At 37.6% G+C, this 12,652-nt stretch overlaps 1 protein-coding gene across 6 annotated transcripts in view; it reads left to right on the plus strand.

The window, feature by feature from the left end:
- Positions 1 to 12,652, plus strand: part of LOC120066981 (beta-galactosidase 9) — a 39,552-nt gene that overhangs the window by 26,518 nt on the left and 382 nt on the right. For 5 of the 6 annotated variants that reach the window (XM_039018321.1, XM_039018347.1, XM_039018338.1 and 2 more), the window contains 5 exons: positions 8,106 to 8,203; positions 9,143 to 9,253; positions 9,440 to 9,550; positions 11,506 to 11,714; positions 11,831 to 12,179. In XM_039018321.1, coding sequence (XP_038874249.1) covers positions 8,106 to 8,203; positions 9,143 to 9,253; positions 9,440 to 9,550; positions 11,506 to 11,714; positions 11,831 to 12,179 — 878 coding nt within the window. Of the gene's footprint in view, positions 1 to 8,105; positions 8,204 to 9,142; positions 9,254 to 9,439; positions 9,551 to 10,290; positions 11,323 to 11,505; positions 11,715 to 11,830; positions 12,180 to 12,652 lie in introns of those variants that run through there. The other variant, XM_039018354.1, reaches the window with a different exon arrangement.

A 12,652-nucleotide genomic window follows, 5' to 3' on the forward strand; every position in this document is an offset into this window, starting at 1 on the left:
TGAACTTCTTGTTGAGTTGGGATTTGAAATCACCACATCGACAAAATTGTGGTGTGATAATCAAGCAGCACTTCATATTGCTTCTAATCTAGTTTTTCATGGAAGGACTAAACATATTGAAGTTGATTGTCATTTTATACATGAGAAAATTCAACAAGGGTTGGTATCTACAGGATATGTGAAGACTGGAGAACAGTTAGGAGATATCTTCACGAAAGCATTGGATGGAAGGCGTATAGATTATCAATGTAACAAGTTGGGCATGATTAACATATATGCTCCAACTTAAGGGGGAGTGTTATAATTCTATAGTTAGGGTTTTCCATTCTTGTAAATATTTTGTGATATTTTCCTTTTTTTATGCTTTGTACTCTTGTATATATTCATACCTTTGATGAATGAATAAAGCATTCTGATTCTTTCTCAAACCTAAGAGTTTTACATTCTCTTTTGTGTAATCAAAGATAGATCGATCCCTTGATTACAACGTTGATATTGGTGGTAAAGTCTTTGTTGGTAGTTCAAGGGGAGGAACCTTTTCCTCATCATCTTCAAGAGCTTCGGCCAAGATTTGATTGGAGGTTTGCCATAGTATCGCCGATTGGTTTTGAGTTGATCCCACCGAGCCGATGCACCTCTTTGAAACATGAATGCTACAAGTTTAACTTTCTTGTCATCTGGGATGTTGGCATATTCAAAGAAGTTTTCTACCTTTGAAGCCCAATCAAGAAATTCTTTTACATTCATCCGGCCATTAAAACTAGGGAGATCGATTTTCAGTGTTGTCATGATGGAAGTGCTGTCTTCCTCGATTAAAACCCATTCTGTCTTGTATTCAGCCAAAGTAGTTTTCTCCTTCACTCGAAGAATCAGAATCTTACACCATAAAGCTTCCTCCATGAAGTTCTTGGAGCTGTATTTCTGTTTTGTCTGGTTTCTTGATGAAACGCTTCATTGATCTTGGTTTTTTCATAGTTTCTTGGTGGTTCTTGTTTGTTGAAAATGGCCCGATCTTCACCTTTTGCCTTGTTCATACCAGAATCTCAAGGTTCTTGGATCCGGATTCCTCCCTTGTTTGGTATATCAACATGATCGCGACTGTCCCCTTCGATTTGAATGTTTATTCAGCTCAAAACTTGGGTTAGCATGGAACATAATTCAACCATTTCGACAATAGACTTCTCCACCGATGACAATCGGGCTTCCACGGATTTGGTTGAAGAGGATGCATCTACGTCCACTGAGGTTGAGATCCAAGAAGAATTCGCATTGGATTGACGCTCTGATACCAGTTGGTGTAATGCTTCAAGAACTCAAGAATATTTCTTTTATTAATGAATAGGAAAGTAGGCATAAGGGCCTATTTATATACGAAAGGTGACTGATCACCTAGGCAGCCGGTTAATCTAAGAGAAGTAACTGGATAAAGAAGGTGACAGTTTCTTTCTTTTACAGCCGGTTTAATACAGAAGGTTACTGCCTTAAAATTACAGTTGATTTAATATTTCAGGCAATTAAAATTAAACTAAAACTATTCAACAATTCCTACATCAAAACATGATGATGGATTGTTGAACTGGGAGTTACACTTGCATTTGTTAATACGATTTTTTTTTAAAAAAAATCTATTATTATTAATTTATCATTATTCTTATTATTGAAGTTTCCAAATTTGCACACTTGAGCTTCAAAATACAGATCATACATCTTTAACTAGAAAGTAAAGAGTTTAAGTATATTTATAAAAAAGAGAAGTTACGTCTTAGAAGAAAATGTGCACTAATATACAGACGTGCTCTCCTATTTCTTTTGACTCATACCCCCAATTTTTTTGTTTTGACTTGATAATATTCAGAATTACCATGCTCCCCAATGGCTCAGTTGCCGATCATTAGGATAGTAGCATAGCTTTTTGGTCCATTACCTTCCAAAGGTCGCTCAAAGATGAAGAAGCCTTCCAAGACTTGTTGAGGAAAATTGTAAGTAGAAGTCCTTCTCTCTCTTTTGATAAAAGAGTGTGATCCATCTCAACCACTGGCCAATACACCGTTAAATCCTCAAAGTCCACCTAACACCATTCTCCCCCTTGGAAAAGCCCCTCTTCTCGGCTATTTGGAAAACAAAAAGTCCAAGAAGAGTCAACATCCTCATTTGGATTATGCTTTTCGGTCAGCTGAATGTAGCTGAAGTCCTCCAGAGAAAGCAACCAGCATCCTCCCTTTCCCCCACAGTTTGCCCATTCTGCCTACAACATAGTGAGGACTCCCTTTACCTCTTCTTTACATGCCCTTATTCAGATTGGTGTTGGAAAAAGCTGTTGTGTTTTTTCAACCTTCCATGGATCTTGTGCAATGATTTCAAAAGTAATGTGTTTCAACTCCTTACCGGCCCCATTTCCCACAAATCCATCCGTCTATTATGGTGTAATGCTGTAAAAGCCTTATTGGCAGACCTTTGGTTTGAAAGAAATCAAAGGATTTTCCATAACAAAGCTACTAGATGCCAAGACTGCTTTGAAGCTGCCCATCGTCAAGCCTCCTCCTGGTGCATCCTTTCCGATCCTTTCCTTGCCTATAGCCTTTCAGATTTCAACCTTAATTGGGGGGCCTTTATATCTACCCCCCTCGGACAACACTAAACACTTCCAGATTTCTGCATCACTCATCGAACTTTTTATTTATTTCCATAAGTTTCAGGCCACTATTTTGGCTTTATCATTAGATTTTCATTTTCGATGTTTCTTTGGTTATTGTCCTCTCATTTTGTAATCTTGTTATTATCTCTCCCAGTTATGGGTTAGAATTGGAGATGATGAGGGTGCTAAGGGAGTGTCAACCTAGTTGAGACGTCCGGGTGCATCTCCTGATCCTTTTAGAAGCACTAGTATTTCCGCTTTGCTCTTTGTATAACTCTCTTGTACTTTGAGCTTTAGCTCCTCTCTATTTATTAATATAATGAATCGTTTCCTTTTCAAAAAAAAAATAATGCTGCCAACGTTCCTCCCTTGTTACCGAGAGCTGCCACTGCCTATCCCTCCAACCTTACTGCGATTAGCCAAAACCTACACCTTGAAGCTGAGATTGGTGAGACGTCCGCCTACCACAAAGGTAAATCCCCCGTCGTGGCAACACTGGGAATCCTTGGCTCCTTTCCTTTTCAGCCGCAAGCAACCTATCTGCAGCCATTGGGCCTTCCTCATCACGAGCCGCCTAGTTATGAACATCAAGGTTCAATTGGTTTATCTTCGGTAATGGTTTAACAACAGTTGGCTAATCTTCAGGCAAGTTTTCAGCCATAAATCCCTGCTCTAGGGGCAGCCCTAGGTGCTTCCACAAACTTAAATTCTAGTATAGTGAATTATGATATTCCTTCTGGTCTACCGATGTATCCAGAGAATCCGGTAACCTCTTTCCCTGTTTTAACTACTGCAAACTATTTGTCTGGATCTATGGGAAATTTCATAGGGTTAATTGTAATAGAAAAGTTGAATGGTCATGGTCAAAATTATTTCTCCTGGTCTCGGTCTAATAAAATGACTCTGAGGGGCGTCACAAGTTTGGGCATCTAACAGGTGAGATACCAAGACCTAGGCCAGGGGATCTTCGGGAGTGCATTTGGAAAGGAGAAAACTCCCTACTTCAATCGCAACTGATTAATAGTATTGGAACCTCAGATAGGGAAACCGTTGTTGTATGCTGCGACTGTTCGAGATATCTGAGATGCAATTCAGAAATTATATTCCTGAGAGGCAGATTGCGTCTCGTCTTTATACTCTCTGTAAACAGGCTCACGAGTGCAAACAGGGGACGATGGATGTGACTTCATACTTTAACAAATTGTCCTTAATCTAGTAGGAGATGAACCTGTGCCAAATTGTCCTTAATCTGGCAGGAGATGAACCCATGTCGTGAAATTATCTGGGATTGCCCTTGTGGAGGTGTTCAGTATTCCAAGTTTGATGCAGTGCGAGGTTGTATACTGGGACAGAGGCCTATACCTTCTCTTATGGAAATGTGTTCTGAGGTTCGTCTAGAGGAAAACAGAGCCAGTGCTATGAACATCACGACTATATCTGCTACTGATTCTACTGCTTTCAGTACGAAATTATCTGGTTCTGATAGTGACAAGCAAAATGGGAAACAAACCTTAGTGTGTGAACATTGCAAGAAACCTTGGCATACGAAAGATCAGTGTTGGAAGTTACATGGTAGATCACCAAATGGCAGAAGATTGGATCTTGTGATAATTTTCTGTCGCTCAATCAGATACCTCTCAATCCTTAAGTCTCCTTAACATAAATGGTAAGAAACCATGGATACTTGATTCAGGAGTTACAAATCATTTGATTGGATCTTGTGATAATTTTCTGTCATATCTTCTAAATGTTGGTAATGAAAAGATTCGGATTGCAGATGGGTCCTTTGCTCCTATTGCGGGCAAGGATTATATTTCTCCTTTTGATGGTTTAACTTTATAGAATGTATTGCATGTACCTAGAATATCTTACAATTTACTATCTATTAGTAAGATAACTAGAGATATGAATTGTCAAGTTGCTTTTGTACCAGATAATGTTTTCTTTCAGAGCTTGAGCTCGAGGAAGACGATTGGCACTACCCGGCATAGTAAGGGACTCTATGTCCTTGATGATGTTGCTTTCTCTAGGAATTGTTATAGAACTAGTTTGTTGTCTTCTTATTTTTCAACTTCAGATAAAGATTGTATGTTGTGGCATTTTTTCCTTGGTCATCCAAATTTTAAATATATGAAATATTTATTTCATCATTTATTCAATAAAGTTGATGTCTCTTCTCTATCTTATGATGTGTACATTCGTACAAAATAGCATAGGGTCACCTTTCCATCTCAACCTTACAAACCTTTTCAGCCCTTCATCCTTATCCATAGTGATGTTTAGGGTCCCTCGAGTATTACCACCTCTTCGGGGAAATGGTGGTTTGTATCCTTTATTGATGGTCATACCTGTTTTACATGGGTTTTTCTCCTCACTGATAAATCTAAGGTTTCATCGGTATTGCAATAATTTTACACTACTGTTGAGACTCAGTTCAACACCAAAATTGTTATTCTTCGTAGTGATAATGGTCGTGAGTTCCTTGATAATACTCTTCGTGATTTTTTGTCTTCTAAAGGCATTGTCCACCACCTCGTATGCCTATACACCTCAACATAATGGGGTGGCTGAAAGGAAAAATCGTCACCTTCTTGAGGTTGCACGGTCTCTCATGCTGTCTACTTCACTTCCATCTTACTTAAAGGGGATGCATTTCTGACTGCAGCTTATCTTGTTAATCGAATGTCTTCCCGTGTCCTCCATCTCCAAATTCCTCTTGAATGCCTCAAGGAGTCATACCCTACCACACGACTTATTCCTGATGTTCCTCTTCGAGTTTTTGGGTGCACTACCTTTGTCTCTAGTCGTGGCGCTAACCAAACTAAGTTTACCCCTCGTGCTCAGAAATGTGTCTTCGTTGGGTATCCCCGTCATCAACGAGGTTATAAATGCTTCCACTCTTCTTCCCGAAAATACTTCATCTCCATGGATGTAACGTTCCTTGAGGATAAACTTTTCTTTCCCGTTAGTCATCTTCAGGGGGAGAGTACTAGTGAAGAGACTAACGGGTCCACATCTTCAGTCCTTACTGACCTTCCTGAACTCCTTGAACCCATCCTGAGTGCCCATGACACCGTTCTATCCACTAAACAAGTCCCTTGGATAACCTCTTACAGGAAGAATCTCATAAAGGAAATGGTGTCCTCTACTGCTCCGCCGGCTCTGGTCCATGAATCTGAACCAACAGAAGCTCAAGGTACTACTGGCCCTGCTAATACTAACTTGTGTGTTGAGGATGATATTGTTGATTTGGCTGAGAATGACAAGAATGATATGTTAGTTCCAGAGAATAATAGGGTTGCAAGCAATAATGAGACTTCGACAGAAACACAAGAGGGTGAGATTCTTCATCAGGGTTGGAAAATGTAATCAAAATCCCATTACAAATGAGGAATCAGACAAACCAGAGGATTATGATATTGAGAAAGGGCACCAGATCCTGCACCAAGTACCCCATGTATAGCTTTATGTCTTACAGTAATCTGTCTTCTGGGTTCAGAGTGTTCACTGCCAGCCTTGATACAGTAACAATATCGAAAAACATACATATGGCTGTGGAAATTCCTGAGTGGAAGACTCGTCATGGAAGAAATGAGAGCGCTTGAAAAGAATAATACATGGGACTTTGTTGCTTTTCCTAAAGGGCATAAAATAGTTGGGTGCAAGTAGGTGTTCACTCTGAAGTATAAATCAGATGGAACTCTAGACAGGTACAAGACCAAACTTGTAGTAAAAGGGTTTACTCATATTTATGGGATAGATTATTCTGAGACTTTCTCCCCTGTAGCGGTTAAACACGGTCTGGGTCCTTCTTTCTATTGCAGTTAATAAAGTCTAGCCTCTCCATCAACTTGATGTGAAAAATGTATTTCTGAATGGTGAATTAGAAGAGGTGTATATGGCCTCCCAGGTTTTGAAGCTCAGTTTGATCATCAGGTTTGTAAACTCAAGAAGTCTTTGTATGGTTTGAAATAGTCCCTGATAGCGTGATTTGACAGATTTACTACCTTTGTTAAGTCCCAAGGTTTCACTCAGGGACACTTTAATCACATGTTGTTCACAGAAAGGTCAATATCTGGGAAAATTGTTGTTCTAATTGTGTATGTTGATGATATTGTCCTGTCAGGAGATGATGCTGTTGAGATCACCAGGCTGAAAAAGAAAATGGTTGATGAGTTTGAGATCAATCTAGGGAATCTAAAGTATTTCCTCGGATTGGAGGTAGTAAGATCAAGGGAAGAGATCTCTGTCTCATAACGGAAATACACTCTTGACCTGTTAAAAAAAACAGGTATGACTGGAGTAGACCTATTGACACACCTATTGAATTCAATGCAAAACTAGGAGATTTTGTTGACAAAGTTCCTGTTGATAAAGAGAGATATGAGCGTCTAGTGGGAAAACTTATTTACTTATCTCACACTAGACCAGATATTTCCTATGCTGTCAGTGTTGTTAGTCAGTTATGCAGGCACCCTACGAAGAAGATATGGAAGTTGTGAATTGAATTCTGAGATATTTGAAAAGTTCACCAGGTAAAGGTCTGATGTTCAGAAAAACTGACAAGAAATGCATGAGACTTATACCGACTCTGATTGGGCAGGATCGGTAATTGACAGAAAGTCTACCTCTGGATAATGTACTTTTGTGTGGGGTAACCTAGTTACTTGGAGAAGTAAGAAGCAAAGTGTTATTGCTAGAAGCAGTGTTGAAACTTAATATAGAGCTATGAGTTTGGGAATCTGTGAAGAAATCTGGTTGAAGGAAGTTTTGTCTGATCTACACCAAGATAGTGTTCTACCTATGAAGCTCTATTGTGATAATAAAGTGGCTATAAGCATAGCCAATAATCTTGTACAACATTGATAGAATGAAACATGTGGAGATTGCCATACACTTTATAGAAGAGAAACTAGACAATGGCAGTATCTATATTCCGTATATTCCATCTAGTCAACAAGTTGCTGATGTTCTCACAAGAGGGTTACTCAAGTAAAGTTTTGACTCATATGTTAGCAAGTTGGGTCTGATTGACATCTATGCCCCAACTTGAGGGGGAGTGTTGGAAATAAGAAGTTTTGCTGATAGTTTATAGCCCCAAGGGTATTTTATTATTTTACTTTATCCTAGGTTTATTTCCTTTTTTATTTTCGGGTTTGCTAGAGTCTATAAATATGACTTCTGTTGTAATTTTCATTGTGTGTTAAAATAATAAAATAGACTCTATCATGGTTTTTTCTCCTTGTTCTAGGGTTTTCCACGTAAACCTAGTGTTCTCTATTTTCTATCTTTTAACATATATAATGTATGGTAAATTTATGAGAGCCTATACAAAAATTATACAAAAAAGATTTAGATTATATTGCCATTTGCTGGCAGTAATATGGATATCTGCATTTTTGTGTCACATTTATATAAACTAATAAATTCTCCAACTCTATTCCATTTTTACTGTCATATGGAAGAAAAGGCAGTGCAATTGGTCAGTGGGTGAAGGTTGTCCAGCCTGTTCAGTTTCTTGAAGGATACAATGATTTGCTGTTGCTATCTGAGACAGTTGGTTTACAGGTATCAATTACACCTACATCTTTTTTTTGTTGAGAGCAATATGAAGCAATGGTTTATGATGACTTAGATGAGAATCTTTAATGCCATTTTATCGAAACGTCAGGATTTAAATGCATTATCAATTCACTTCAACCACACTGTGTCGTTCTCCAGTGTCTCTTTAAGTTGGATGCAACCGTTCCCTGTGATTATTAGGATTCGTGTGGCCTATTCTAAAGAAGAAACATGGTGATCTAACATCCGAAGGATCTAAGAGGATTTGAAAATTGAAGAGATTGAGATCGAAGCTCGTCGGTTAACCATAAAAGAAATGTTTGTTTGCTGAATTTCGTAGTGCATTTTGATGGGCCATGAAGATCCTTAATTGGGATGGAATGTAAGAGGCCTTGGCGACAAATTTGAGAGAAGGGTATTCAAGATGCCATTCTTAGTACTGACCCAAATTTTCATGAATTTTCTGCAACGATTTTGTAGTCTGCACTATTGATTGCCTCTGTGTTGCTTGTGTCCATGTTTCCTATATAAAAGATCTCCAAGGATTGGCCATAGTAAAAAAGGACACTGGATTCTTCAAAATATCATTAATTCTTTTCGGTTTCATTATTCCATTTTTGAGTGGACCACCATTGTATAACCATTCATCAATGGAAATAGCTTCCCAAATTGAGTAAAAGTGCAACCCGATAGCTGGAGATGTAGGGATAATGGCACTAGACTAGAAATAATACTGTTTCTGTAAAATAGAGATCCAGAAATAGGTTCACGAATGCCTTTCTAGGTTCAAATTTAGATTTTTTTGCTTTAGTCTGACTATATACGGTTAGTTCTTCATTCTTATGAACGCATATTTCCCTTCAAACTACTTATTTACTTGCTGGTGGTATGGTCATCGATCTTATATATCATCTGATTTTTTTCTCTCTCTAAATTATACCATAGAATTCTGGTGCCTTCATTGAGAAAGATGGGGCTGGTATCAGAGGTCGTATAAAGCTCACTGGATTCAAAAATGGAGATATCGATCTCTCAGAGTCTTTATGGACTTATCAGGTAATAATATTATCTTTTAATTACCAAGCAGGACCTCTATTTAGTTGGTTAATATTAAATTTCAGTTATAGTTTTCATTTAGCTTTTCCCTGACCCTGACTAATAGTTTATATCTGTATTGAAATTTCTCTCATTACGTATAGAAAATAGTTAACATATAAAATAAAATTTTCATTTTGGCACTAGGTTGGGCTCAAGGGTGAATTCTTGAATTTCTATTCGTTAGAAGAAAATGAGAAGGCCGATTGGACCGAATTGTCAGTTGATGCCATTCCATCAACATTCACCTGGTACAAGGTAGATATATCCACGTGGCATTATCAAATTATTGTTTATTGATTATTTGACTGCTGTCATTTTATTCAGGTTGGAGATCTGAAATGGGATTTTTGCATCTTTTTTTCTAGTAATATAATTTTTTGTGCTGTCATGACCCCTTTTTTCCCCTTAATACTAACCATGGATTTTCACTTTATGATTCTGTTGGAGAACTCTTTATTTTGGATTTTTACTGTATCCAGTGTCCGTATTTGGTCCGATGCTATAGGGTAGGGATTTTGCTAGACAATTCTTACCAAGGAAGCTTTGTTTTGCATGTTTTCCATTTCTTGTGTATCTATATGGTCAGATTGATGCAAGTCATTTGCCTCAATTGGTATGCTCTCTTGTTTAAGATTTGTTCTTTTTGTTTCTATGTCCTTTTTTTCTTTTTTCTCTCTCTGGATTTATATCTTTGAGCATTAGTCTCAATATAAAGTTTGTTTCTTGTTTCAAAAAGAATATGGTCAGATTGATGTAATAGACGACTTTCTTAATTGACACTTATGAAAATCCGGGGCCTCGTCACCTATTTTTGTTGGATTCTTTATTCTAAGTTCCCAGTGATCCAAGGAAGTTAAATTAATCAAACAACACAATCTCTTCGAATTACAACCTTACTTGAATAGGATTTGTTCTATAGGTTGTACAACTGTGTCCTTGAGTTTATCGTCCAAATCAATTTTACAATCCTCGGTTCAAATATTTCTTTTGTTCAGGGAACCTTCACTCAAGGTTACAAGAAGTATCTCACTTAGGATTCAGATGATGAATCAGATGTCAGCTTGAGTAGCGAAGATTCTAACCAAGAAGAAGCACTATCTGAAGAGGAATTCACACCTGGTCAATTGGGGGAAGCATGCACTTTTCTTACAAAATCATCAACCTCTTGTAAATGATTTACAAATATCTCCCTCCAAAATCCCTTCTAAATTTTCATCTTTAGTGGCAGCATGTGGTTTTCCAGAACAGGAAATAGCATCTCCTAGTGAGGTGTCTTGTAAATAAAGACCGTTTCTTCGGTTGCTAGGGCCTCATTGAAGCATCCAAATTGATAGCATTGAGACATTTCTTACAAAACCAACTTCTAGAATTAGTATTGATCTACAATTCATTAATTCAATTGGAACTCCAATGCAATTTGTAGGATCTCCTTGGAAGCTTGGTAAATCAGGAGGTTTCTCACATTTGTTGGGTGATATTCGTTTATGAGGTTACTATTTACAGAGAAAAACGTTTCCTTTGGCCGGAAAATCACATCTTTTTCTCCTTAATGGTTGAAACCATGGTGCATTGGGGGAGACCACATCATTACCAAAAAATGGGTTGAAAGTTGTGAGATAAGCGGCCAGAGAATTGAATTTATTCAATTGGTTTAGGGGGTGTTTAAAAAAAAGAAAGAACATTTTTCTACATGGTGTAGCATAATGATGAGCATTCTTGGTCTTGTTCCCCTTATTTGGCCCTCGTATGGACAATTCGATTTGAATTCGCAAAGTTAGTGGATGAGTATCTCTAAGTTTTGGAGTCAATTTGTGTCACTTGCGATTTTTAGACTTCAGATTGGAAGGAGAGTATTAAGCGTTTCTCCCGAAACAAGACACTTATTCATATTGCCCTAGGATTGCTCGAATCAAAGTCTTATCAAGTGCTTCTATAGCTAAGCACTTTGATTATTATTCACCTTGAGATTTCTGTTCAACTAAATTGTTTTTACTTCTTCAGAGCTTTAGTCTCTGTCTTGTATTATGATTCTTGCACTCTATTTAGCAAGTTAGAAGATTTTTATTATTGTTTCCTCTTATGTACTTTGAGCATTGGACTCATTCATTATTTCAATGAAAAGTCTTGTTTCTGCTGAAAAAAACTGTGTCCTTGAGTTCTTACAGAATCTCTTCAAATTTAGAAGTTCACTCCTTTTGGCTCTGGTGCAGGCGTACTTCAGTTTGCCTGATGGAACCGACCCAGTCTCTATTAATCTAGGAAGCATGGGGAAGGGGCAGGCTTGGGTCAATGGTCATCATATAGGTAGATACTGGACTGTGGTTGCCCCGAAAGATGGCTGTGCTAAAAAATGCGACTATCGTGGTGCTTATAATTCAGGAAAGTGCACAACAAATTGCGGCAGGCCAACACAAAGCTGGTATGTCCAAACCTATATGTAGGTGAAAGAATCCAAATTATGTTTCAATGATGACATAATAAATCAGAATGGATGCCATACTGGTTGTTAACGTTGCAAGTAGAAGTATCTTTCAGGTATCATATTCCACGATTGTGGTTAAAGGAATCGAGCAATTTATTAGTTCTCTTCGAGGAAACGGGAGGGAATCCGCGTGAGATTGTAATCAAGTTGTATTCAACTGGAGTCATCTGTGCTCAGGTCTCAGAGTCTCACTATCCACCTCTTAGGAAACTGTCTACTGATTATATATCTGATGGAGAAATTCTCTCAAATCGTACAAACCCGGAAATGTTCTTGCATTGTGATGATGGCCATGTAATTTCCTCGGTCGATTTTGCTAGCTATGGAACTCCTCAAGGAAGTTGCAAGAAGTTCTCGAGAGGTCGCTGTCACACAAACAATTCTTTGTCTGTTGTTTCACAGGTCAGTCGTCCTTGTTTGATATTTCAATAGAATATTGGTCATATAAGGTGAATTTTTCAAGGCTAAATTACAAAAGTTACCTCTTTAACTTTTTCTTTGCCTTTGTTTTAAAATTACCCTCATTCTTTCGGAAGTTGCAGTGTTACTCTTGACTTTTCATAAATGTTTCAAAACTACTTTTGGAATAGAAATTCAAATATTAAATTTACCTTCATTCATCAACTTAAACTTTTGAATCAATCAGTAATTCTAAACATATTCCTATAGTATTGAAACATTTTTGAAAGGTTAAGACCACTACAACGTTTGAAAGGATAGAGATATTTTTTAAATGAATGGGTTTTTTATTTTTTGAAAAAAAAAAAGTATTTTAATTTTAAAATTTAAATTTAGCCATTTTTTTTTTCCATTTATGGTGGGAATGTAAAAGTAATTATTTTGATTCAGGCCACTGGGAATTGAGTTTTATCTTT

Source organism: Benincasa hispida, chromosome 1 (genome assembly GCF_009727055.1).
Source record: "Benincasa hispida cultivar B227 chromosome 1, ASM972705v1, whole genome shotgun sequence".
NCBI classification, from domain to species: domain Eukaryota; kingdom Viridiplantae; phylum Streptophyta; class Magnoliopsida; order Cucurbitales; family Cucurbitaceae; genus Benincasa; species Benincasa hispida.